This window comes from Garra rufa, chromosome 5 (genome assembly GCF_049309525.1).
Source record: "Garra rufa chromosome 5, GarRuf1.0, whole genome shotgun sequence".
Taxonomy (NCBI): Eukaryota; Metazoa; Chordata; class Actinopteri; order Cypriniformes; family Cyprinidae; genus Garra; species Garra rufa.
Window position 1 is genome coordinate 27,464,110 of NC_133365.1, and position 26,496 is coordinate 27,490,605.

General features: G+C 36.7%; 1 protein-coding gene across 1 annotated transcript; it reads left to right on the plus strand.

The window, feature by feature from the left end:
* Nucleotides 1–4,929: 4,929 nt before the first annotated feature.
* LOC141335630 (uncharacterized) lies at nt 4,930–24,806 on the plus strand. Its single transcript, XM_073841149.1, has 10 exons — nt 4,930–5,080; nt 5,242–5,331; nt 5,418–5,478; nt 5,569–5,628; nt 7,354–7,453; nt 7,644–7,806; nt 9,227–9,419; nt 11,150–11,251; nt 18,740–18,808; nt 21,145–24,806. The coding sequence occupies exons 2-10, from the start codon at nt 5,276–5,278 to the stop codon at nt 22,099–22,101; spliced, it is 1,761 nt and encodes a 586-aa protein (XP_073697250.1). The 5' UTR covers nt 4,930–5,080; nt 5,242–5,275; the 3' UTR covers nt 22,102–24,806.
* The last annotated feature ends 1,690 nt before the right edge of the window (nt 24,807–26,496 follow it).

Sequence of the window (26,496 nt, forward strand, 5' to 3'; positions counted from 1 at the left end):
CTTCAGTAATTGCACATGCACACAGCTGTAAGAATCATATATCACACCCTCTGAGGATAAAAAATGTGATGCTGAATGTTGTTTGTGGTTTTGTTGATTAACATGCAAAGCTATAGCACAATTTTCTCTGTGCTGCTGACTTTCTTTTTTCTTCTGCACTTCCTTTTCTGTCTATAGCCATAGTCTCTGACTAATTGGAAAAAGGAAGTAGTGGGAAATGTTAACTTGAAAAGTTAACTACAACTTGATGATCATGATCAAATTAATATTGCACCATCTGCAAAATGTCAAAAAAGCAGAAGCGAAAGCAATAAGCTGTCTTTACTTTTATCATTTTTGCAGAAGAGCTCCACCATGCATTTATTTGATCAAAATTACAGCAAAAACAGCACAATTTTGAAATATTTGTACTATTTAAAATAACAGTTTTCTATTTTAATATATTTTAAATTTTAATTTATTCCTGTGATCAAACCTAAATTTTCAGCATCATTACTTTACAGTCTTTAGTGTCACATAATCCTTTAGAAATTATTCTAATATGCTGATTTGATGTTCAAGAAACTTTATTATTATTATTATTATTATTATTATCAATACTAATAACAGTTGAGTAAAAATTTTCAGGATTCTTTGATGAATAGAAAGATCAAAAGAGCAGCATTTATCTGAAATAAAAAAGCTTTTGTAACATTATACACTATACCATACAGTCAGTATTTGGGAGGGGGTTATAGAAATTAATACTTTTATTAGCAAGGAGGTTTTAAAGGTGCCATAGAATGGAAAACAGTATTTACCTTGGCATAGTTAAATAATAACAGTTCAGTACATGGACATGACATACCGTGACTCTCAAACACCATCGTTTCCTCCTTCTTATATAAATCTGGTGTTTGCAAAAGACCACTGAAAAATAGGCTAATCCTAACATAACAGCGACTATTGCGTAAGAGTCGCGATCATTAATAGTTACGCCCCCAACATTTGCATAGCCCAATCAACAGAAGTTCTGAAGCTAGGCTATTGTGAAAAAAACAAAGTGAAGACATAGAAAAAATGGCAGATCACAGAAATAAATGTTATGTTCCAGGTTGTGCAGGAGATGTTAAGTGCAGGGATGGTTGGTGTCTGTAACTTACTCAGAAAGGCAAGGAAAACAAATAAGGCATTCTAATAAAATAAGGCGGGCCACTGAAGGGACATGGTTAGCTTACTGTTAGCTGTAGCCTGTTATATTGCAGTATGTAAGATTTTACTTACCACATGAATGGAGAGCTGGAGAGATGACTGCGTGGATGATGGCGAATGATTTACAGATCCTGAGCATCACTAACAAGCATCTAAACTTATGTGGTAAGTACTGCTGCTGCAGTATAAGGTTACACAGAGCACATGCAATCACAAAAGTGAAAGTAAAATGATTGTGCATTCAAAAGGGCAGTTTCAATAAACCGCATATTAATAGCGGCTCGAGCTCCATGATTAAATATATATTTTCCTCCATGTGCAAGCTACTGAAATGAGCCGCTCTGTGAAACAGCCAATCAGAGCAGAGCTCATCACTATTATTCATGAACATTCCAAATAAGGTAGTAACAGACCATTTCATTCTAGGGACAAATCCTAGGGTTTTAAATGGACCTGTAAAACTGTTTCTGGAGAATTTTTGCCCTTTCCTATGCCATATACCTTCTATGTAGATATCAGAGAACAATTTAAAATATTGTATCAATGCATTCTATGGCACCTTTAAACTAATCAAAAGTGAAGACTTTTTATAATGTCACAAAAGATTTATATTTCAGATAAATGCAGATTATGTGACTACAGTACTGGTGCTTAAAGGAACCGTATGTAGGATTGCGGCCAAAACTGGTACTGCAATCACTTTCAAAATACTGTAGAACGGTGTATCCCCTCCCGCTCCCCCCTGACTCGAGGTTGCCAGCTAAGCTGCAGGACTAGGCTGCTACAAGGAGCTTCCAATGGCAAGTGACGAGTCCTACACAGAAATTTGTTTTTCTTCTGTTAATTATGTTTATGCTTCACGAGAGATGTTTTGCGAAGTAATTCTGTATCGCAAAAATTTACAGATGGCGATTAGCCATATATTTCGTAAAGATGTACTGTAATACCACATTTCAGTAGGAACATAGGTTGTTTTCATCATAGATATATATACATAGATACCGCATTGGACCGCTCCAAGCACGTAGATGCGTCCGCCATATTGGAACGGTCCACTTGACGTCATTCACCACATAGATATATATACATAGATGCCTCATTAGCGACTGTTTCTATGGGCCGTTATACGTAAGCCATCCGCCATTTCACTGCGGTCTACTTGACGTCATTCACCCATAGATCTCATAGTAATCACTGAAAATTCGAAATGCCACAGTCCTGCACAGCCATTGGTCTGCGAACCTACAGTATGGTGAATGACGTCAAGTGGACCGTTCCAAAATGGCGGACGCATCTACGTGCTTGGAGCGGTCCAATGCGGTATCTATGGCTGTGTCCAAATTCAGGGTCTGCATCCTCCTTAGGATCCTTCCTACCAGGTCTTCGGAGGAGGGGTCCTCCGAAGACCGCAAAACCTGGAAGTAGGTGTCAGTGAATTTGGACAGCCTACCCTTCTTTCAGTTCCCTCCCTTCCCCGTTGCTCGTATCCTATCGCCTAGCAACCGTGACAGCGCTAAGCAAAAAGTAAGGTTATCTGTACTGCACAAAACAAAATAACTGCTCTTTCGTCCCAAAAAGCGTTAAAAACAGCTTCAATCACTAACAAGAAATTAGCTGTGTGTAAGGGGATATTCACACAGGCAGTAAGAAAGAAGCTAGTTTACAAAAGTGATGTTTTTTAACATATAAACATACAAATGTAAAAAAAAAATAAGTTTAACGCTAAAACCAAAGGCCTAACTAGACAACCGCTGTAAAAAAATATTTTTTGAAACGCCAGTTTTTTTAAAACTTGCATCATTACTACCGCTCGTTTCGTCCGCCATTATTTGAAGCGCTCTGCCGAAAGGAATTATGGGATAGGTAGGACGGGAAAGGATCCACCAGACCCATCCTTCCAATTCGGGGAAAAGGAGGACGTATTTGTGGGCCGCATTTGAAGGATCCTACGAATTTGGACAGCCTTCGTCGCGGTGCTGTGACGTAACATCCTTCAAATGAGTCCTCCGAAGGATGTAGACCCTGAATTTGGACACAGCCTATGTATATATATCTATGATTCACCATACTGTAGGTTAGCAGACCAACGACCAACGGCAGGACTGTGGCTTTTTGAATTTTCAGTGATTACTATGAGATCTATGGGTGAATAGGCCTATCTCACAATATGGCGTCCAAGAACGGAAGTAGGGAAGCGATATTTCCGGTCGCGCTGCCGCCCGTTACGATCGTGATTCATTCACAAAAATGGAGCGCGAACTCGTTTTCTCCCAGTCATTAATAAATGTACCAACAACTAGAATAGCAGATGTTGTCCGTTTTGTTGATAGTTTTCAGGGAGATGTGAGGCGATCAAAATTAGACAAGGGTTACAAATTCTTTTTTGAGCAATTCATTTTTGATTATCAAGGTATGTGTAATTTATTAGACAGCTGTCATAATAGATAATTTGCGCAATGTTGTTTTTATGGATTAATTTAAAAGTGGTCTATTAATAATAAAAACGTCCTGTTAACGTCAAGTAGACCGCAGTGAAATGGCGGATGGCTTACGTATAACGGCCCATAGAAACAGTCGCTAATGAGGCATCTACGTATATATATCTATGGTTTTCATACCCTGCTAGTGGTGCGATATAAAGCTTTTTATGAACGCATTTTGCACGGCCACGGAAATCCACTGTGTACGGAAGCAAAGTTAGCCAAACATAGATGAATCTTACTTGTCCAGGAGAAAATTACCAACGATGGCGTCTATCTTCAAATTCTTCTCCGTTTTCAGCCGTCTCCATCTTTCAAAGGCATATCCTATACAAATCCTTTTTTTATTTCGGACTTTGTCACGACGTATTTCGGATTCATAACGAGGTCTTTTACGTTTCGTAACGTTATACATGTTTTATCCGACACGTTCGTATAGCCGCAGCTGTAACAGAGCTGGCAACCCAGATCACGAAACTTTACTGACTTGGTGATTGGTAGATAGCTGGAGGGTGGCGCCTCAGACCAAAACACAAAATGACAACAATAACATCAGTTGAGGGCTGCAACTCTCACTTTTAAATGACAATATCCTGGCCGGACCACTGTTGTCAGTGATATAAGTATTTGAAATGAACATATGATTTCTTAATGTCTAGTGACATGTCAGGGCCATTTTATGATTAACTGACATAAATTTCTTACATACGGTTCCTTTAAAATTCAGCTCTGAAATAAAGCTTTGAATAGATTACATTTTAAAATATATTCAAATAGAAAACTGTTATTTTAAATAGTAAAAATATTTCAAAATTGTACTATTTTTGGATCAAATAAATGCAGGCTTGGTGAGCAGAGGAGACTTCTTTAAAAATCTTCCTGTTCAAAAATTTATGAGCAGAAACTGTTGAGCATGTACTAATATTTTATACTGCTTACGAAAAAGAAAGGGCACAGCTGTTGGAAGAATTGAGAGAGATGGGGTTAGGATGGGGATAGTTTTACACTTAAAACACTACAATATAATGGATTAAATCATAAAAATATAGAATACATCAATGAGATATTAAGGAAATGTAGGTCTACTAAAATTTAGAAGATAAATATAGATTTTCCCTCCCTTTCTTTGGTCAATGTACACGGTCCAGCCCTGTAGGTGGCGGGAATGCTCCTATCGAGTGTTTGCCAAGCGCCACAAACGCCAAAAGAAGATGAGGAACGGAAGCAAGCGTGCGACGTTACGTGACGTCCCGGAAGTAAAACGTGCTTAGATGATGCCATGAAGGTTGCGCCAGTTGTCTGGGCTTTTCGTTTTGTGAAAAAGATATATTCATTTCATTTATTAAGATTGCATATTGTATACACAGACTAGTCATTTTGGCCATCAAGACCAATTTTGAATGTTTAGTGTAAGTTTTGGTTTCATTTCTGTGCTCTTTTGTTAACTCTGCTTTTGGCGCTCATATTTCACTGAAAAAATGTTTTAGAGCTAGTGTATCGTCGTTATATATTAAGACGCGTTCATGAAAACACTGCTGCTTAGGTTTTAAATCTCAGTATTGTATTACAGATCCAGAGTCTTTTGTCACTGAGTTTGCCTGTCAATGGAAAGTGAAAAACGCACCGAGTGGAGTTCGGCTTTAGATGAAGGCTTACTTCAGTAAGTACAACACAGCTTAATGTAGGATTTTAAAGTCTTTGTGTTTAAAATGATTCAGCAAAACTACTGTCCCTCTCTCTTGACAGGAATTCCATTTCTGCGGTGACTTTTATACCCAGCAATGAAACACAGAGCCAAAACGTACAGGTCTGAAGAAGCTCCTAATGACACATTTCACAAAAACTATCATCAAAATGTAATTTTATGTAATTTATTTTTTGTTTTCTGCAACTATAGACGGAGGAATGGACAGAGGAAAGATCAACAAACACCAATGAGGACTGGGAATCAGACATGGTAAGTTTTCAGCATTTTACTGCAGATTTTGTGTGTTTGTGTGTTCTGGTTATCATCACCATGTGGGGACAAAATCTGTTTACACAGTCGCTTTGTGGGGACCCAAAATCAGGTTCCCATAAGAGAAACACTTTTAAATGAATAGATGAGCTATTCTCTAGTTGCTGGTGACGTTTTAACATTGGTCAATAACACGTTTATTAGTGTGTGTAGGGGGTGTTCAGTTGGACCCCCAAACATTTCTGGCTCATAAATGCACTTCTCCACACACACACATATATTCCAAATATGTTTGGGTATGACCCACTTCCTAGTCCTTGTTAGGAAGGATTTCAGCAGCAAAATGAAAATGTAAGTGTTAATAAATTGACACTACACACGGAGAGCAAGGAAGATTATTTGCAGGAGATGCCAACTAAGGATCTAAGAACTTGTGCAGAGGATAAAAAGTGAAACCCAAGGTAAGCACATATGTATCAAACGAATTAGGTTCATTAGATTTAAATAGGTAGCTAGTTGGTGCTAATTAACTGTTGAGGTCAAGTGTGGCCTGAAATGTTTCTAATGTTTTTCCAACTAGCTATCACCTAATAATAAAATTGAATGTATCTAATTTTAACAGACAATTCTCATCAGATCTTTAGCCTGACTGATTGCTAATGGAGTAATTTTGTTAATATCTATTTTTTATGTGTGTGTGTGTGTGTGTGTGTGTGTGTGTGTGTGTGTGTGTCTAGTTAGCGTTGGTGCTGGAAGGGGGCAGGGGTGAATTATTTTAGATTTTACGTCAGGCCCTTCAGAGAGGGGACGGTTTGTTGCACTTGATGCCGGGTTTGTGTTTATAGTGTTTGATTTTTAATTTTGATATGAAGAATTAAAGATTGATATTTGTTTGTACTTTTTAAGTGAATATATAGAGAAGGACAAATATTGATTGAACTTAGTTTTAGTTATGACAGTAGTTGACATCGAATTGGATCATGTTTAAAAAAAAATGGGTTGTTTAAAAGAAAATTCTAAATTCGGATTAAATCACAAAAACCAATTTTGGTATTTATCTGGATTAAATCCTCAGTTTGTATTGTTAAAAACCTTTGTAGAAAGACTTGGGATACTTTTGATCCAAAAAAAAGTGGATTATTCTGATAACAGCAGAACGGTGGATTTCAGTAATAAAAATGTAATAAAACTTTAAAACTGGTTCCAAAAATATAAAATTTGTACTATAACATGTAATATATCCCCCAAACAGCTGTCAATCAAACAAACAAAAAAAAAAAAATACATAATTTTTTTTTTTTTTTTAAATCACTGATTGTAAACTACAATGACACAATCATCAGAGATGGACCAGTCGGATATAGTTATTTGTGTAAATGCAATGCAAAACATTGGCAACTCCCCCCTTTCTTTTTCCCCCCCCATCTAATCCAATTTCGCTTTGAAAAAACGGTACAAAAGTAAGATGGGTAACCTGATCTGAAATGAAAATAGTGAGTTGATGTCCTAAAGGCTGGCATTGTGCAAGATATTTAAATAAGCGTTAGTTATGATTTCTTGTGACATTGCTACATTATAATAATATTGTAATTAATGTTACATTAATTCAATAATATAAAACAGTGTTACATTACAACAACATTCTTATCTGCTTATTGAACATACTAGTTTGTGCATGTCTCCATTTTCACAGTGTCATTTATTTCACTTTTTTTTTTTTTTCAGTCCCCACGAATTCACTCCCTTAAGGATGCCATGCATCATGTTGTTTCAAAGACTGACAAAACATTCAAATTAGAAGTGAAGTATATCAATGCAGTGAAAGGTAAGGTGGTGTCTGGTGTGATTTATCAGTTAATAATTACTGTCATATGTGCATTAAATAGGCACCTGGTTGCAGCATATTTTAAATCTGCCACCAGCTTTTTTGTAGTATTTATTGCCATAGACTAATTAATAATGTTGAATCAATAGGTCTTCCTGTTTTTTGAAAATGTTTTTGCTTTATTTTGCAGGACGTGGTCTGTTTGCAAAGGGTTCCATTTGCAAAGGTGATTTTGTTGTTGAATATAGGGGAGATATAATAAATAATGCAGAACTGCAGAAAAGAAAAAAACGTTACCACGCATCCAGTGCTGCTTTTATGTTTGAGTTCAAGTGGAGAAGGAAAACATGGTGGTAAGTCAAGTTACACCAAAGCTGTATTCCTTATGTTGTATTATAGAAAATGAGGCACAGATTTGTGGTAATATAATGTAATGCTTGAATTTACTAGGGTTGTTCCGATTCCGATACTAGTATCGGAAATGCCGCCGATACCACAAAAAAATCTAGCATCGGAATCGGCGAGTACTTGAACCCACGTACCGATCCGATACCATTTTCTTAAGATATAAGTTATTCCCGCTAGCAAATCAGAAGCCAGTTCTTCTTCGCGGCTCAGAATGCAAACAGTGTTGCCACAAGCAACCACTGTTTAGAGCAGCGAAGAAGAAATACAAATGTGCTAGCAGTTTGTCCGCTAAAACGGCGGCATGTCTCATATGTAGGGCTTTATGATTTCTGCGATGCGGAAAACACGGACGGAATCGCGGAATCCAGTCAAAATGGAACTTACAGTTTAACGCGGAACGTCACGGAATTTGTCAAACTTTGATGCATTAATCAAAGGTAGTTCATTACACGTGATATGGACTAATATTAAGCCAAAAACCGACTGTTTAAATATGAATTAATGCGTGGTTCTGTGTTAATGAATTGTACAGGCGCGTGGTTTGTTTACTCCTTGTACTGAAGCGCGCGGGACACTTGCGGTAATATTAAAGGGCTCCAGACTGTGACCAATTTTTCTGCCAGTGTTACTAATTTCGTGAGCGGTCACACTGGCGCGACCACCGCGTTGTTCAACTCATAAGCTCTGCCATTTCTGTCTCAGATGAGAAACATAAAATGGCACGCGAAACGAAAGTGAAACTAACACGACACGTTTGAGCTGCTCAGCGCTGACCGTTTATCAGCTTGGACTGCAATGCAAACAAACTTGCACAAACCCCGAACAGCTTTATTCGGGAGCCAACGTTGATTTTGCAACACTGTTACTGCTGCGAGATGCAGTGAGGAGCATTTGAAAATGCCGCACAATGAATAAGGTTGCTGCGAGATCTAGTGAGAATCTTTCAAATTCTGGCCAAAATTCTCTGTTATAAACAGGGCTGATGTACGTCAGAAAACCAGATTAGTAATACTAACTATATGAAAAAATATTACTGTCAAATGTGTCATATAATAAAAATACTCTAGTTCACTGTATATGACATATAATAAAAGTTCAATGTATGTCATATAATAAAAATACTCTAGTTCACTGTATATATCACTGTATATTTGTTTTATTAAGGAATAAGTCTGAAGCACACAATAAAATAATTTATTAGTATTATCTACAGCTGTATATACAATTACACACCCAGGTATCGGATTAGTACTCGGTATCGGCCGATACCCCGAGCCCAGGTATCGGAATCGGTATCGGGAAGGAAAAAAGGGTATCGGAACATCTCTAGAATTTACCCATTTCTTATGTTTTCATTTTTTAAAGTATCGATGCCTCTAGAGAAGATGGATCATTTGGGCGGATAGTTAATGATGACCACAAACATCCAAACTGTAAGATGAAGAAAATGGATGTGAATGGAAAGCCACACCTTTGTTTGTTTGCCCTGAATGACATTAAAGAAGGAGAAGAAATTACCTATGATTATGGAGAAGAAGACTACCCGTGGAGAACACAAGTATGTTGCACAACACCCTGTGTTCAGAATACCTCATTGTTGCAACACGTTAGTGGTAGTATATTTAGGGCCCTTTTTATCCTTCACAGGGATTTTTTTGGTTAATTGTTTATCTATAATGGAGACTCAACATTCCCACGGCACACTTTTAGTCATCATTTCAGTTCAAACTTGTGTGTTGAACTGGATGAAACAGGTCCACCTAATGAACTATAACGTTGTGCGTGAAAGGTCCTCATGAATGTGTGCAGACAGAGATTGGCTGGACAGGAACAAATGTTTTAAAGTGCCCCTATTATGCCATTTTAAAGGTAGTTAATATTGTTGTATTAGTCTCTTAAAACAGGTTTACGTGTTTGCAAGTTCAAAAAACACTTTAGTTTTCTCCAAAATTAGATTTAATTTTACCCCGTTTCTAAATGATTCGTAAACGACTCGTGTGAAGCAGTTCGAAGAATCAGTCTCTCTAAACCCCTCCTTTCCGTGAGCCCTCACTGCTGTGATTGGTCAGATGGTGCAGTCCTTCATGATTGGTCTACCGCTACAGCGCAAAAACGAAACGCCCATTGGCATAACTGAATGACAGCTGTGGAGACCTGTCAATACATAGAAAAGATAGGGTAAAATCGAGGCTATCAATTCGAGCCGGAGTCTGACGATGAAACGGCTGAAGTGGCACATCGACAAGAAACTGTTTCGCAAGCACGACTGGAGCAGGACGTTTCTCAGTGGGTGTCATATGTTACCTGTTAAAAGTGCTTGCAATTTGCTTTTGTAAGCGAACCGGGCACACCTCTACGTTGTGAACTTCAACATTGTATAATGCATAACACCTGCGTTAAGCCATCGTTTATCATTATCATTACTTAAACTAATAAGGCAGACAGACAGTCAAGCTGCATCAATCACAATTTTTAGACTACATTGTACTCACAGCTGAACAACAGAACTACAGAAACGCAAGTTAGCCGGTTACCAAGACATGTGCGGGGTTGTTAAACACCATAACGTACACAAAGACGTATTTTGAACGATCGCTAGAAAATACAATCATCAATTATTAATCATACTTACAGGTAGAAGTTCAGAGGAGCAAGCCGGTCCAAATAAACTGGGCACTGATCCATTTTTTTTAAAACCAAGCGTTTGGTGAATCCCGTGTTGTAACGTTACTCCCCAAGATTGGAAAAGCAGTCATCAGTAAAATGACGCAAACACAACACAAGACTGGAATTGTACTGCTGAGGTGGTGTTGTTGAAAAAATGAATGTTAACCACTCATTCTTTGTAGATTCATCTTTCGGAAGCGCATATAAAACAAATTTACTCTCACAGCGCAGGATACAGCGTCGTCTTGACATGATGTAATCCACGTGAAAATTGTACTGTTTGTGGGCGGACAAGTTGTTCGCGACATAGAACGTGGGCGGACATTATGCAAATGTATTAGCTCGTGACGTGTGGCCGTAACAGAAAAAGATTCGAATTGCTGAGGACTCGTTTAGGCGAATGTGAGCCGACTCTTTTTTTTTTTTTTTTTGATAGACAAAAACTTCATTTGTCGTGCACTGTCGGCGTCACAACTTTGCAGATAGTTTATGTTCACATACAGCTACATGACACACTACATGAAATATCATATTTTAAAAGGCATAATAGGGGCACTTTAAGATGAAGTTGATTTTTCTTCTGAAGTCTTAGACATCAGATTTTACCTCTGTCTTTTACAGAAAACCAGCATTGCTGCATATAACAAGGCAGAAAGTGACTCTGATCCTTCCCTCCAGTCAAAGATGAATGATGCTACTGGTCAAAACAACTCTTCTCAACAGGTATGTTCACATTTATTACTTAAGATTTAGAAGACTACTTTCTGTCATTGTTATGTTTATTGCATATTTAAGTTTAAGAACAAAGTTATGTTCTATCTAAACTTTTCAGCTTACCATACCATAACTATTAGGGATATTAGAAAATATCGATACACGTGTGTATTGCGATTTATTTTGTTTGGCGATACTGTATCGATTCTTAAAAGCACAATATCAATATAAAAAAAAATCATACAAGATTCATGGCAGTTGCTTCGTTTTGAGTTTATATCCTGACTGCAAGATTGCAGTCTTCTTATCTCTGAACTTGAACAGTGACAGAAAATATTAGCATAAGGGCACACCACAAATGTTAGCATTAATAGAGGATGAAAGAATAGTTCCTGCTCCCGGTCCAGAAAGCTAAAGTGTGGCGTCATTTCGGCTTTTAAGGTAACGTCCACCCCACCCAGGGCCACGGCACAAGTACCGCCTCGGCAGCACGGCGGTTCCGCTGCTTGCCACGTCCCGTGTTAAAGGGCCTTCGTGCCGGCGTGGTGGGACTGTTTTGTGCAGTTGATGCATGCTCGAATCGCTATCTCTGTGATTTCACGTGGAACATAATTACAAACTGAAAAACTTGCGAAATTCTCAGAACAAAAAGGTTCTCAGAATGTCCAATATCTGTATTTATTTTGTTTTACAATTCTGTTGTTTTCTTTAGGAATCGTGCAAGCACTTTATTTTTCATTGATATTAAGCAGGTGTAATTCTTAAGTTCAGATAAAAATGTTCTGACGTTGTATGTTGTAATTGTAAGCTTAAGTTGTAAATCAGTGGTCTAACAATATATGTGACCCTGGACCACAAAACCAGTCATAAGGTTAAATTTTACAAAACTGAGATATATACATCATATGAAAGCTCAATAAATCAGGGATGTCATTTTTTCCGGATTAATCCGGAATTCCGGGTTTTTTCGACCTGAAAATGTGACCTATGTGAATCATGCAGATCTGTAAAAAAAAAAAAAAGAAAAGAAAAAGCCCTGCCGCTCCCACCACGCGCATCACGCACTGTGCATAGGGTACCGAGTGCTGAGGGGGCACCAAAAAATAGTCTAATGAAAAATCAATAATTATATTTTAATTATTATATTAAATATATAGCTCACTGAATCTGATGGCCGCAAATAGTTTCTCCCGGAATCTTGAGCGAGGGAGTGAGTGCGAGACTGCGTAGCGCGTGCATGACAGAGGGAGAGAGAGCAAGAGACCGCGCGTATGTGCCTCATGAAGCACATGTAAGACAAACTCTACATTATCCCGCTTATTACATGGCTACCTACAAAATAAATCAATAATTTGACACAAAATATTGATTTTAAAAGGAGTTTATTGATTTAAAATGATTTATACAGCTTCCGCTAAACAAAATAGTCCGTCTCACTTCTCATACTCAAGTAGAAGTACAGATACTTGTGGTAAAAAATACTCTGGTAAAAGTAGAAGTACTGATTTAACTTCTTTACTCAAGTAAAAGTAGCCATGCGAATGATAACCATTTTTTATGCAAAGCTAACGTTACCTGGACCACACAAATGCTAGAGTGCAAGCTGAGAAACCTAAGTGGGTATGGAAAAAAGGTTCTATATAAGCCATTGCCTACATTTTAAATGGATGTCTGCAAAATAGGCCTAAAACATCACATAGCCTATATGGTTATTGTGACTAGTGTTGTCACGGTACCAAAATTTCAGTATTCGGTACCAATACCAGTGAAAATCCACGGTTACCAATTTCGGTACCAAAATAAAACGCAATAACATTAATTGAACAACACACTATTTTTTATTAATAAAGTTAAAGAAAAATAAAATGTGCAAAAACCAATGTCATTCGTTATACTTATCTAAATTTAGTTTCAGGTTTTTCCAAGTAATAAAAGTATTGTAGGATTGTAAACATTTTAATAATTAAATAACAAATAAATAAATTACAGGCATTCAAAAAATGTACACAAGCTTCATCCAAAACTTTGTTTCTGCTGCTTCTAAAAACATCTGTACTGTTGTCTGTTTTAGAGTTTGCTGGGGTGTTTCATGATCTTCCTCAATCTGCAGCTGTAAAAAGAAAATATAATACATTTAAGTAAAGCAGTGGGCTAAGTCTGACCAGATGCAACATTAGATCATTGACACCAGCAAAAATATTAATTTTCAGTAAATAACAAACCTCAGCTTTTATAATAAATTTAGATAAGATTACATATATTAAGTTAACTGTCTATAACAGATAGAAACTGCAGTATTGAAAACTCTTTACAATACGATTTCATTTGTTAGACAACATGACCTTACAAAAAACAAACAGTAGTTATATGGCAATTATTCTTCTTAAGGTTAGGCTCATTTCAACATTTACTAATCCATAAAATCATGTTAAACTGTTAAACATAAACAAACATGAATGATCATGTGTTTGCATTGAATAACATTTTGAATTAATGTTGTAAAAATATATTGTTCACTTAAGTTTGTTAGATAATGCATGAATTTGATCTTATTGTAAAGTATGACAAAACTAAACTGCAGATCAAACGTGTTTTATTTGACTGTACTTTTATTTAATCCAAACTGCGTTCATATTTAATAATAAAAAGCTTTATAAACCTGCTAGAGTTATCCAGCCAAGAATAAGAATGTTTTCTGACAGACTGATATTAAGGACATAAACATTGTTAACGATACATTTGTACATTCTTTAACACACATATTTTGGATAAACAGGTCATTTGTGTGCATGGGCGACATTTGACTCTTGAGTCAGGGGGGGCAAGAAAAAAAAATCAGATGTAAGCATTAAAGCAGTGCCCTACGGTATTGCAGCACATCAAAGCAGTCAATTAAAGCGCTGCACTTCAGCCCGGGCCGATGGGCCCTGACTTTTTTTTACACCCCAGGGCTACGGCTTCGGGCCAATTTTCACGTCATAGTTCAGACCCGGGCTGGCATCGGGCCTGTTTTAGGCTTCTCCTTATTTTCATAATTTAGACATCCATCAATTATGGTGAAGAAAAAAAATTCTGCGCTGGTGGAAACAACACGAAACTTCACTTTCGCTTTCACTTTTGAGACCGACTCAGACATCGTTTAGTGTGCTTTAGCGCAGCTGAATCCGTGTTCAAGCGCACACAATAGGCTAAAACTCGCCCCAAGCACCAGCAAAAATAAATAACAATGAATGTGTCGAGGAAAGAGTAAGGACATAAATGAATTATTTATTAATTAATTTGTGTATTCTGAGTCAGTGTCGCAAAGATCCTGACTCGCAATCTCCTTTTTGGACGCGCCTTTAGAGAGAAATTCATCTTTACGGATTACATGAAACAGTTTGTGCTTTTGATTTGTTTTATTTCGTTAAGTAATAATTTAAAGCTTTCTATAAATGTATTTATTATGTCTGTGAGGCATGCATTTCGCTTCATTTTGTTAAGCACTCCTGTTCAAGAACCAGACGGCAGAAAGCACATAATTTTTGTTTTCTTTATTTTATAAAAATGCTGTAACGTTTTTTTCGATGTATTACTCGTACTTTGTGAGCAAAAATGACGGATAATTTTAAATTGCTTCCAATGAAAAAAATGCAAGTGATCGTGCTGGTGCCTCGATGTCCTGCAAGCTTTAGCTTCCACTTTCTGCACAAACTATGCGCATATCGCACATTTATCTGTAACGTTTAAACTACCATTTTTTTATACTTGAACTGTTTTATATCTATAGATTTCATTTTAGGCAAGTCGTGATGATTTGAGAAGGCAAACTGATCAAACAGACTATGATCAGTCTTCCGCTGGGCGCTGTTCGGTAAATATATATATATTTAACGAATAAAAAATGCTCCAAGCGTTTTTCTAAATTAGCTAAATAAAAAACGAAACTAAATATAAACATTTTGCCATTACATACAAAACTGAACTATTTTATAGCTGAAACAGTAAGTTGTTTTGGGAGAAGGGGAAAATATATTTTTATCCCGTCTATTGCTTCACCGTTATTTCGAGAATAAACCCAGCGTAAATATGCAAATGTCACTCCCAAAACATATCAGCTTGCATGTGCCGAAAAACGAAAGTTTCATACAAATTCTAAATGGATTATAGCCTGGAAAGTGCAAAGCACGCTCCCCTTATTATCACTAAAAGTTCATAGAGATCTCACAAAATTCCGTTATAATTAATAAAGCTCTCTAAACTACACAATTAATATTTTATTTACATCGCGTCTACACTCATAAGATGATTCACGAGCGCACAAAACGGCACTTAATAAAAACCGATCAGGCGCTTTCAGCAGTGAGTGAATTCTGACAAGTGTTTCTAATTGTTCGGAAACAACAGATATGTCTGTGATTGGCTACATTGCTCAATGCTGCAAAAACACGTTGGATAGTTTGCCAGATCTTCAATTGCTTTGCTTTCGTTTGAGGGTTATATAGCACCGTCTAGTTCCCAAATACAACCGAGCCTAAGCTTGGCTAAAGCAGTTGCAGCGGGGCTGTCGAGGATTCCATGACTAACCACAGGGGGGGCAACTGCCCCCCCTTGCCCCCCCCTAATGTCGCCCATGTTTGTGTGTATAAATAGTACATATATCATGTCTTCCTTTTTTCTTTTACCCTAATAAAAATTATGGGAGCGTTAAATAGCTCAAAATCGTTCTAAGGCCCAGCATATTAGCGTTAGCCGCTTATGCTAATGATTAACTACATTACAATCCGACTTTCAAATTAAAATATGCAATAATGTTAACCGGGTCGACCGGATAGTCGGTACCACCGGTACTAAAGAAAACCTGGAACCGTAACATTTTAATTTTTTTAGTACTGACTTGGTACCGAAGTACCGGGACTTTTGACAACACTAATTGTGACAGAGACTGGGACTCCAGGTTAATGAGATTCTGACTGAGTAGTAAGATATGAATTCAATTGTGAATTCAATTGTGATTCTGTGAAAATTGAATTCACAGACCCAGTTTCTCTTTTTTAATCTTCCCCTTAACATTTAAAGGAATCTATGTAGACTATGTAAGCCTAATGATTTTTCCGCAAATGAATGCTGCCGAATCCGTCGAGTTGCATGTTAAATAAATTACAATGTATTTTTTTTGTTCAAATAAGTTGTTATGGGTCCTGCTTTACTATCCATATAGATCCGCCACCAGTTTGATCGGCGTGGGGGGGGTGTTGTCTTAGTATATTTTCCTGCTTTTTTGTCCTTAGCCAATCACATGCCTGATAAATAAGCTTTCTATTGATGTATGGTTTGTTAGGATAGGACAATATTTGGCCGAAATACATCTATTTGAAAATCTGAAATCTAAGGGTGCAAAAAATCAAAATACTGAGAAAATCACCTTTAAAGTTGTCCAAATTAAGTTCTTAGCAATGCATATTACTAATCAAAAATTACATTTTGATAGGTTTACAGTAGGGCTGTGCGATATGGACAAAAGAAACCTATCACGATTTTCTTGAACAGTATTGCGATTTCGATTTTAATCACGATTTTGACACAGACATGCTTTACATGTGAATCTAAAACATTTTTTTTAAAGGAAAACAATTAGATCTTTATCAAAGACCTGTAATATGTCTCTAAAACAGAAGGTGGAAAAAAAATCACCTAGCAGGTGAAAAAAAGTTAGGAGCACCAAAAAAAATGTAGGCGCACCCAATTTCTTTTTATTAATGCACTGATCTTGATTCTTCATGGCTGATTCTGACTGCAGATGTTTTACAAGCACATGATCAAAGTAGGCTTCTATTTAAATATTCAAAGTGCAAATAGAGACCGAATTTTTCAAACTATAGACAACTGCACAATATATTTTTATAGCCCACATACTAATAACTGCCTAGATATTTTATGTAGCCTAATTTGCGCGCATTGAGGAGTCGCTCTCTAAACGCGGGATATTAAAATTGCTTTTGAATGCGTGTCAGCGTTTTACTTTTGGTTTCGTTTTAACGATCTTGCGGCGCTCAAACTCTCAAAGGCGCTGAGCGTGCATTCTACAATAAAAGAGATTATTATAACAAAACCATTTGAAATATGAGAGGACACAAACAGGATTTTGAAAAGCATGTCCCCAGTGAAAATTACGCGCCTGTGTGAATGGAACTCTGCCGCTGAGTTATCATCTGATGTGGATGAATGCCGCGTTGTACAGTAACGTATATGGACACGGAGGCGCCAGAATTGTATCTGACAGAATGTACGCTATAGCACGAAATATATTATATTTCTTCAAAAGCGGTTTGTTGAGACCTTTTATTTTTCACAACCGAAAGAGAGAATGGCGAACCTGTCACTGTATCAGCTCACAGCAGTCTGTGCAGTAGTTAGGCTAGCGAAAGTTTTGTAAAGAAATGAAACCAAGTCGGACCACAACAGTTTCTTGCACTTGCACGAATGGTCCCAAATATAATTTCAGGTCAGGCAGATTAAATTTTGGGAGCATATGCGACCAAAACGTTCACAATTTCGAGCCCTGCCTAGTAAAGGTAGAACAAAATGTCTTTAGAACAGACCTCTGCCAAAAAGTAAGTATGTGTGTGCGTGTATTTGAAAAAACAACAACCCAGACCACAGTGTCCCACATAAAAACAATTAGAACACTGACAGAGTCTAGCTGCTTTCTGCTAAGAAAACCAGCATGACCATTTCTGGTTTCAAGCATGAACGTTGGCATGTTCTTGCTCTCTGTTTAGGCGCGCTGTGTTGTGATCGGTTAAAATAGCATGCTGCGGGAAAAGTATCAGTCGAGTGCGTGCAAAAAATCGTGCTGTAAGGCGATTTAGAAATCGTGTATGTTCACATCGCGATTTCGATACGATTTCAATTAATCGCACAGCCCTAGTTTACAGTAGGAATTTTACAAAAAATCTTCATGGAACATGATCTTTACTTAATTTCCTAATGATTTTTGACATAAAAGAAAAATCAATAATTTTGACCCATACAATGTATTTTTGGCTATTGCTACAAATATACCCCAGCGACTTAAGACTGGTTTTGTGGTCCAGGGTCACATATATCTGTTTATGAAAGCTTACATTTTATCATTTTTTATACATATATTTTTTATACATAAATGTATATTTATATTTTTTAATACATTTTATACATTATTTTCCCCCTTTACTCATACTGCACAAAAAAGTGGTTCATTAACATGGAATGTTACAGGGACTGATTAATGCCGATGCAGGTCCTACTGTGTGGTGTTGTTTTTTTTTTTTGGTTTCGGTATGCTGGTGTGTTCTTAATTACAGCTTTCCTAAAATTATGTCCTATTCATAAAATAAGAAATATCCCAATATATCGCAATGTATCGTAACATCGTATCCCAGTATCCCTGTATCGTTATACTTATCGTATGATTGGCAATACACAGCCCTAATAGTAATGTAAAGTGTTGTTAATATTTGTGCTTTTTATTTACAGATTGCGACACAGCTCCAGAATGAAAATGAGATTTTTGTACCAAGACTGAGACAGACTAAAAGTATAATAGTAAGTTCAAGTTGCAACAAGTGACTCAAATGTCATATTGAACAGGACTTTTGAGCTGAATTCATAACTTATTCTTATAATTCTTCATTAATTATTCACCCTCATGACCTTTGTTCATCTTTAGAACACAAATTAATAATTTAAGAAATATGAGAGCTTTCCTAACCCTCTATAGACAGAAATGCAACTAAAATATTCCTAGGCCCAGAAAGGAAGTAAGGACATTGTTAAAATAGTCGATGTGATTAGTTGTTCAACCTTAATTTTATGAAGCTACAAGAATACTTTGTGCACAAAGAACAGAAATAACGACTTTATTCAATGACTTCTTTTCTTCCGGGTCAGTCTCCACTGCCATTCACGAGAGTACCATGCGCTGTGCCTTGTTTACAAGCAGTGTTGGGGAGTAACTAGTTACATGTAACGGCGTTACGTAATTTAATTACAAAATAAATGTAACAGTAATTCGTTACAGTTACTGTGAAAAATGTGTAATTAAATTACAGTTACTTATGAAAATGTTAAAGATTACAAATGGGGTTACATTTAAAAATTTTCTTTAAAAATCTGGGATATGTTGAATAATATTAATCTGTTGCTTTGCCTGTTTTTGATATGCACGATGCCTTCTGCTAAGGCCATTTAATAAATCGGTACTATTCTGATGCTTTTGATTGGTTTTCCGGTTTGAATATGCGACGCACTACGTCTGCCAATAACGTTAATCCTCTTTGCCAGTGCATTCTTCGTCTCTCTTTCTGTATTCGAGATCAATATTAAAAACATTCATAACAAATTAGCTAGCCTGCTAGCTGCCTTTTCCAGAAACACTTGTATTTATGAACCCTTTCACAAAAAAAAAAATCGCATTTTCAAACCATTTTAATTTTGAGTGTCATTTGTAAAATTAGTCTTTAGACTACTGCATGATTTTCAGCTGAAACGTGACTAATGATTTGAAGGATGAAAATCCGCTGCAGTTCTGTTTATTTTCGAAAAATATAAATCTATTTTTCTCGAGGGCTTGAAACTTTTCTCTATAATGATCGATGTTGACCTAACATGCCACCTAGTGGACAAATCTCTCAATTAGTTTGTTCCATTTTGTCCCAGTTGGTCATTGAATGTAAGCAGTGTTTTAGATGAAATGTAACTTTATTTAAAACAATAAAAAAACAACAACAACAACAATACCATAGATTTTATGACACAGCTACAATGATGGAGTCTGTTTGGATTTGGCAGTATCTATTCTAGAATTTATTCACACAATAGAGGTAAAAAATTAATAGTATGCAGATTTTTACTATTTTTTATTTTATCAGTAAGAAGAAAAAAACGTGTTTTTACTACATTATTATAATCTAGAATTGTGTTTTCTCTTAAATATAACTAAAAAATAATTATCTGCTTTTTTAGAGGAAACATTCAAGAAATCTTTTTTAAGATTTAAGTTTTTTTTCAAGGCATTGCTAGTGTGTCCTGTCAAAGCTATACAAAAATTTGATTTTGTGACAACAGTAAACATTTTTTTTGTTATAAGGTCTGGTTTTGTGGTGGCTGTACTTTAAAATTAAATTAATATAATCTTAATTCAAGTGATGAAAGATTTTGAAATTCTAACAGTAAACAGAGTGCTACTGTAAGGTCACACCTGCTTGGTATAAAATTGAAATGATTTAGTTGAAAATATCCATTAGAAACTTAAAAGTAATCAAAAAGTAATCAGATGTAACTAGTTACTTTACTTTTATAAAGTAATTGAAAAGGTACACTACTTATTACATTTTAAATAGGGTAATTTGTAATCTGTAATCTATTACATTTCCAAAGTAACCTCCCCAACACTGTTTACAAGCAGATGAATTCTCACGCATGTGTCGTGGTACTCGTTATTTTTGTTTTCTTTGGACACAAAAAGTATTCTCTTAGTGAACCACTGATGTCACATGGACTATTTTAACACTGTCCTTACTACCTTTCTGGGCCTGGGAGCGTTTCAGTTGCATTGCTGTCTATGCAGGGCCAGAAGGCTCTTGGATTTTATCAAAAATATTCTAATTTGTCTTCCGAAGATGAATGAAGGTCTTACAGGTTTGGAATGACATGAAGGGAGAGTAATTAATGATAGAATTAATTTTGGGGTGTACTGTCCCTTTAATATATTCTTAGGGGATCAATCATTTGGACTACAAAAGATCAAAGTTCATCACCCCATTTATGTAATCAAGTTTTTAATTAATTGTTCAGGTACATTAATTATCTCAGTAGTTACCATTGTATGTGTTAAATTACTGATCAATTAATTGTCACATTTCTAACCATTATCTTTTTAGATAAAAGATCTTCAAGATTCTGATGACCTTTTTGATTCTACACCAGGGAGTTCAGATTCTTACTTTACGGATACTACTTCCGAAAGTGACTGCGACAGTGATGCTAGTCTTATACCAAACAAAACAAAACTTCAGCTTCTTTATGATGAACTGAATGTTGAGTACTCTGGCTCAGTGAGTTCTCTTGACTGTGACACAACACCAGATAAAGAGCAGAGCCTTGCATCTGAAGCTTCTGGAACAGAACAACCATGTTCAAGTCAGAACGCAATAGATGGCGTAGTTGTTAGTGCATACCAAAAAAGAGGTGTTAGTAGAGTGTACAACAAAAGACATTACTGCGTGTATTGCTCTAAACCTTACGCTAAGATGGCAAGGCATCTAGAAAGTTCACATGCAAAAGAATCTGATGTGGCTAAAGCGCTAAGCTTCCCGAAGAGTTCCAAGGAGAGAAAAAAACAGCTTGATTATATTCGCAACAGAGGAAACTATGCTCACAATGCTGCTGTTATGGAAACAGGAAAGGGGGAACTTGTGCCATACAAACGACCACCTAAAGAAGCACAGGGAAAAGATTTCATGCATTGCGCATACTGTCAAGGACTTTTTACAAGAAAGGTCCTGTGGCGACATATGCGCACTTGTAGACTTCAACCTCAATCAGTTCCCGTCAAACCAGGAAAAAACCGTGTTCAGTCCATGTGCATAAACACAGGGACTGTGCCTTCAAACATGACTGAACAACTATGGGAAGTAATTAGTGCCATGAATCCTGACCCAATCACAGATGTTATAAAAAATGACAAAGTAATTATTGATGTCGGCCAGCACTTGTTAAACATAGGTGGACTATCAGCCAAGAATAAACAGTGTGTGCGAGAAAAGATGCGAGAATTGGGAAGGTTGGTTCACAACGCTAGGAAAGTCACCTCCTTAAAAACTATAGAAGATTGTTAGCCTGGGTTTCCCCATACTGCCTTGCGCAGCGCGATTTTATTCACGCTGCTAGTCTAGTCTGGAAACCATGGACCTAATTTTCACCTAAGATAGGGAACCAATCACAGAACGGGGAGGGAGCAGCAAGACGATGACGCCTTCTATGCGACTCACTGAAGCAGTTTGTTAATAACTATGGATCCAGCATGGCAGCAGACGCAAAGTTATCTTTCGATGCAGCCTTACACCGTGTCTACACCGTACGCGAGCGGCGCGATGCGACGCGACAAATGACATTAGAACCTATTATGCTGTCTACTAGGGATGTAACGGTATTGTAAATACCGTCGTACCGCAATAGCAAATTTTTTCGATACTACCGTGGTCACATGACTCAATAAAACGATAGGTCTTCTGAGAAAAGTTTGCTCAGGCGAATGGAGCGAACGGGAGGTAGCGGGAACTACAATTCCCATCAGCCCAGGCGTGGCCATCATCCTTTGCGGTCTGTTGTCGCTACAGAGTATGTGAGCGGAGTGAAGCGGTGTGATTCTGAATGGAGGGAGGAGCGGATGCTTGAAAACTCGGAGCGTCGTGGTTTTAACTCGCTCCAAGACCGCTCCATCATGAGAACAACTCATGCCAACGGTCCGTAATATAACTGCATATTAAGCAGGAATTCACATGCTAAACATATTTCGCTTGATAGAGATGGATCACTCAAATCAGAAATAATGTGAAGGCTACGTTGACGGCAATGGACATCATATGAGCGGTAAATTATAGTTCACAAGTTTGTTCTTCCTAGATACTTAATATTTTTAGGCGAAAGCATCATTTAAACAGGGACAGCACTTATTCACACGCAATCACTCTGTTAATGCATTAAAACAAATGTAATGATATCCGATTTCGAATGAGCAGAAATCTGTAAGAAATGCAGCGATCCATAAAATAACTGATGAAAAATGTATTTTTATTTTCATTACAAACTTTGTACTGCATAAAGGAGCAATTATACTATTTTAATGTTGATGTTATTAGCTTGGAAGCTGGAGTGGAGCGATTATTAAATGCACAGAGCGCGGAGGGGAAATTGTTGCCACTCCACTCCGCTCACATACTCTGGTCCCAAGTGAGATGGTTTTTTCTGTTGCAGGGGACATTGTAAATGCCCAGACAGTATCCCCGACAGTAATCTGCTGCCGCGTTCTATTTATGACGTGCTCACACAAAGTTTAAATGATTTGCAACGGTCGCGTCTAGTGTAGACAGACTTTAGCTGTTGCGGCACGGCAACTGTCGTGTCCGGTGTAGACACGGTGTATAGTGTTCTAAGTTGTTTAGAACGCAAGTTTATTTTTAATAAAGAGCAACTTTTGGCGTTCACTCTACATATGTCATCCGGTATAATTGAAACAATTGACTATGAGCTACGCACAGGCGCATTTGATAGACATTCGTATCGCCCAATAAATGGCTCTGGGCATTCGTAAACCACGCCTCAAATACGAGAAAATGAACATGTGGTTCCCAGACCACGAATCATGACGAAGTCATAACGTGGTCTGGCATTAGCCAGGCTAGAAGATTGTGTAAATCCAAAGAAATAAAAAAGTAATCCACAACCTTGTTTATGTTTGTGTTGCTCGGTAACCGCTTTGTTGGAACCACAACTGCTTCTGAGGAATTACATTGTTTGGTGGAAAAAATACAGTTTTTATTCATATGATTACACTTTATTTGCTGTTTTTTTCATGAAACCTTACTACGTAAATGGAATAAAAACAATAAGCCCTGTGAAGCCGTGGTTTACAGTAAATTTATAACAGCTAAGGGGTGTTGTTAGGCACAACGCAAAGTGGCTTCTTGAGGCTTATTGCTTTAGTAAGACACACTTTCTAACATACTTTCTCACATGCTTTTCTTATTTTTTCTTATTTTTTTTTATTTTTTTTTACTTTTCCTATGCTGTTTTGTGTAAATGAGTGGTTCTATGTACTGCTGCCATTCATCATATATACACTATAAAACAATTTCTTTTTCAAACTCTCAGTTTTACAAATCTCCAGTAGCTTTAAAAGCTTTGAAAAAAAAAAAGTCAATTTTAAATATTCAAATACCACTGATGGAGAATCAATGTCTCCAGATCCATCTGATGAGGTTCTTGAAACCAAAAATTGCTTTCCATTAGTCCTCAACACCAACCAGACCTGCCCAAGTACACAAATACATTCAACAATGTATTCACATGAAAAAGAGAAGAAAGTGGATGGATGCTGTACCTTGTTATGCTCAGTTAAAATGGCCAGACTGGCATTCCTCTTAGAACAGAAGCTCTCAGCAGCGCTGCAGTCACTGCGGCCACTCCAGAACAAATAAAACACATTGTCATGGAGAAGCCACATTTCTGAATTATAAGAAAGAAGAGTATAAAACATAGAATAGTTTGTTAGTTGATTGGTTTGTATTCGTTTTGTGAGTGTCATCTGCTAAACAGGGCAGGTTTAGAGCAAAACCACAAAAGACAGTTTGGTTTTTCAGTTTAGCTCAAAAGATGATACACAACATTGTCAAAATGACGAACAATGTGTAAACATTTAAGACAGAAATGTATCAAACTGGAAATAATTTAACAATGAAGTATGTGTGAATCAGTTTATGTTCAGTAAGTACATTTTTTACACCAGTAAGTAAAAATTTAAATAAACCTTTTTGTCCTTTTATTGGTTATGTTTCTTTGTTGTGAGAGTCTAGGGGGGAAACATGATATTCAGAAATGTAAAATATTTTACAGACACAAATTTTTCTATATTATTATTTTGTGCCTCAATAAATTTCAAATGCTGTGCAATGATACTTACAGTTTAGGCCCACAATGACAAGGATGATGGCTGAGATAAGAATGTTCACAGCAAACAGTAAAAACACATACTTTATTTCACGGAGTTCTGTTAAACAGATTAATAAAGATCTGTAAACTACATGAAAAATTTTGTTCCAACAATTCCATTCATCCTTCCATCCTCTGTTATCTTACCTGAGACCAGTGTTGTACTGTTAATAGTTCCCTGGTGTGCAGTAGGTGGGAATTGAAGACACTGATAAAGATCTTCTGTTTTAACAGCATCATTTGTCTGCATCTCCCTCTTCTCTGCAACTCCCTCACCCTCTTCATATTCATTTGCGGACACAGAAAAACGCTGCTGCAGCTCCATCATGCTCACAAGCACTTCAGTAATTGCACATGCACACAGCTGTAAGAATCATATATCACACCCTCTGAGGATAAAAAATGTGATGCTGAATGTTGTTTGTGGTTTTGTTGATTAACATGCAAAGCTATAGCACAATTTTCTCTGTGCTGCTGACTTTCTTTTTTCTTCTGCACTTCCTTTTCTGTCTATAGCCATAGTCTCTGACTAATTGGAAAAAGGAAGTAGTGGGAAATGTTAACTTAAAAAGTTAACTACAACTTGATGATCATGATCAAATTAATATTGCACCATCTGCAAAATGTCAAAAAAGCAGAAGCGAAAGCAATAAGCTGTCTTTACTTTTATCATTTTTGCAGAAGAGCTCCACCATGCATTTATTTGATCAAAATTACAGCAAAAACAGCACAATTTTGAAATATTTGTACTATTTAAAATAACAGTTTTCTATTTTAATATATTTTAAATTTTAATTTATTCCTGTGATCAAACCTAAATTTTCAGCATCATTACTTTACAGTCTTTAGTGTCACATAATCCTTTAGAAATTATTCTAATATGCTGATTTGATGTTCAAGAAACTTTATTATTATTATTATTATTATTATTATTATCAATACTAATAACAGTTGAGTAAAAATTTTCAGGATTCTTTGATGAATAGAAAGATCAAAAGAGCAGCATTTATCTGAAATAAAAAAGCTTTTGTAACATTATACACTATACCATACAGTCAGTATTTGGGAGGGGGTTATAGAAATTAATACTTTTATTAGCAAGGAGGTTTTAAAGGTGCCATAGAATGGAAAACAGTATTTACCTTGGCATAGTTAAATAATAACAGTTCAGTACATGGACATGACATACCGTGACTCTCAAACACCATCGTTTCCTCCTTCTTATATAAATCTGGTGTTTGCAAAAGACCACTGAAAAATAGGCTAATCCTAACATAACAGCGACTATTGCGTAAGAATCGCGATCATTAATAGTTACGCCCCCAACATTTGCATAGCCCAATCATCAGAAGTTCTGCAGCTAGGCTATTGTGAAAAAAACAAAGTGAAGACATAGAAAAAATGGCAGATCACAGAAATAAATGTTATGTTCCAGGTCGTGCAGGAGATGTTAAGTGCAGGGATGGTTGGTGTCTGTAACTTACTCAGAAAGGCAAGGAAAACAAATAAGGCATTCTAATAAA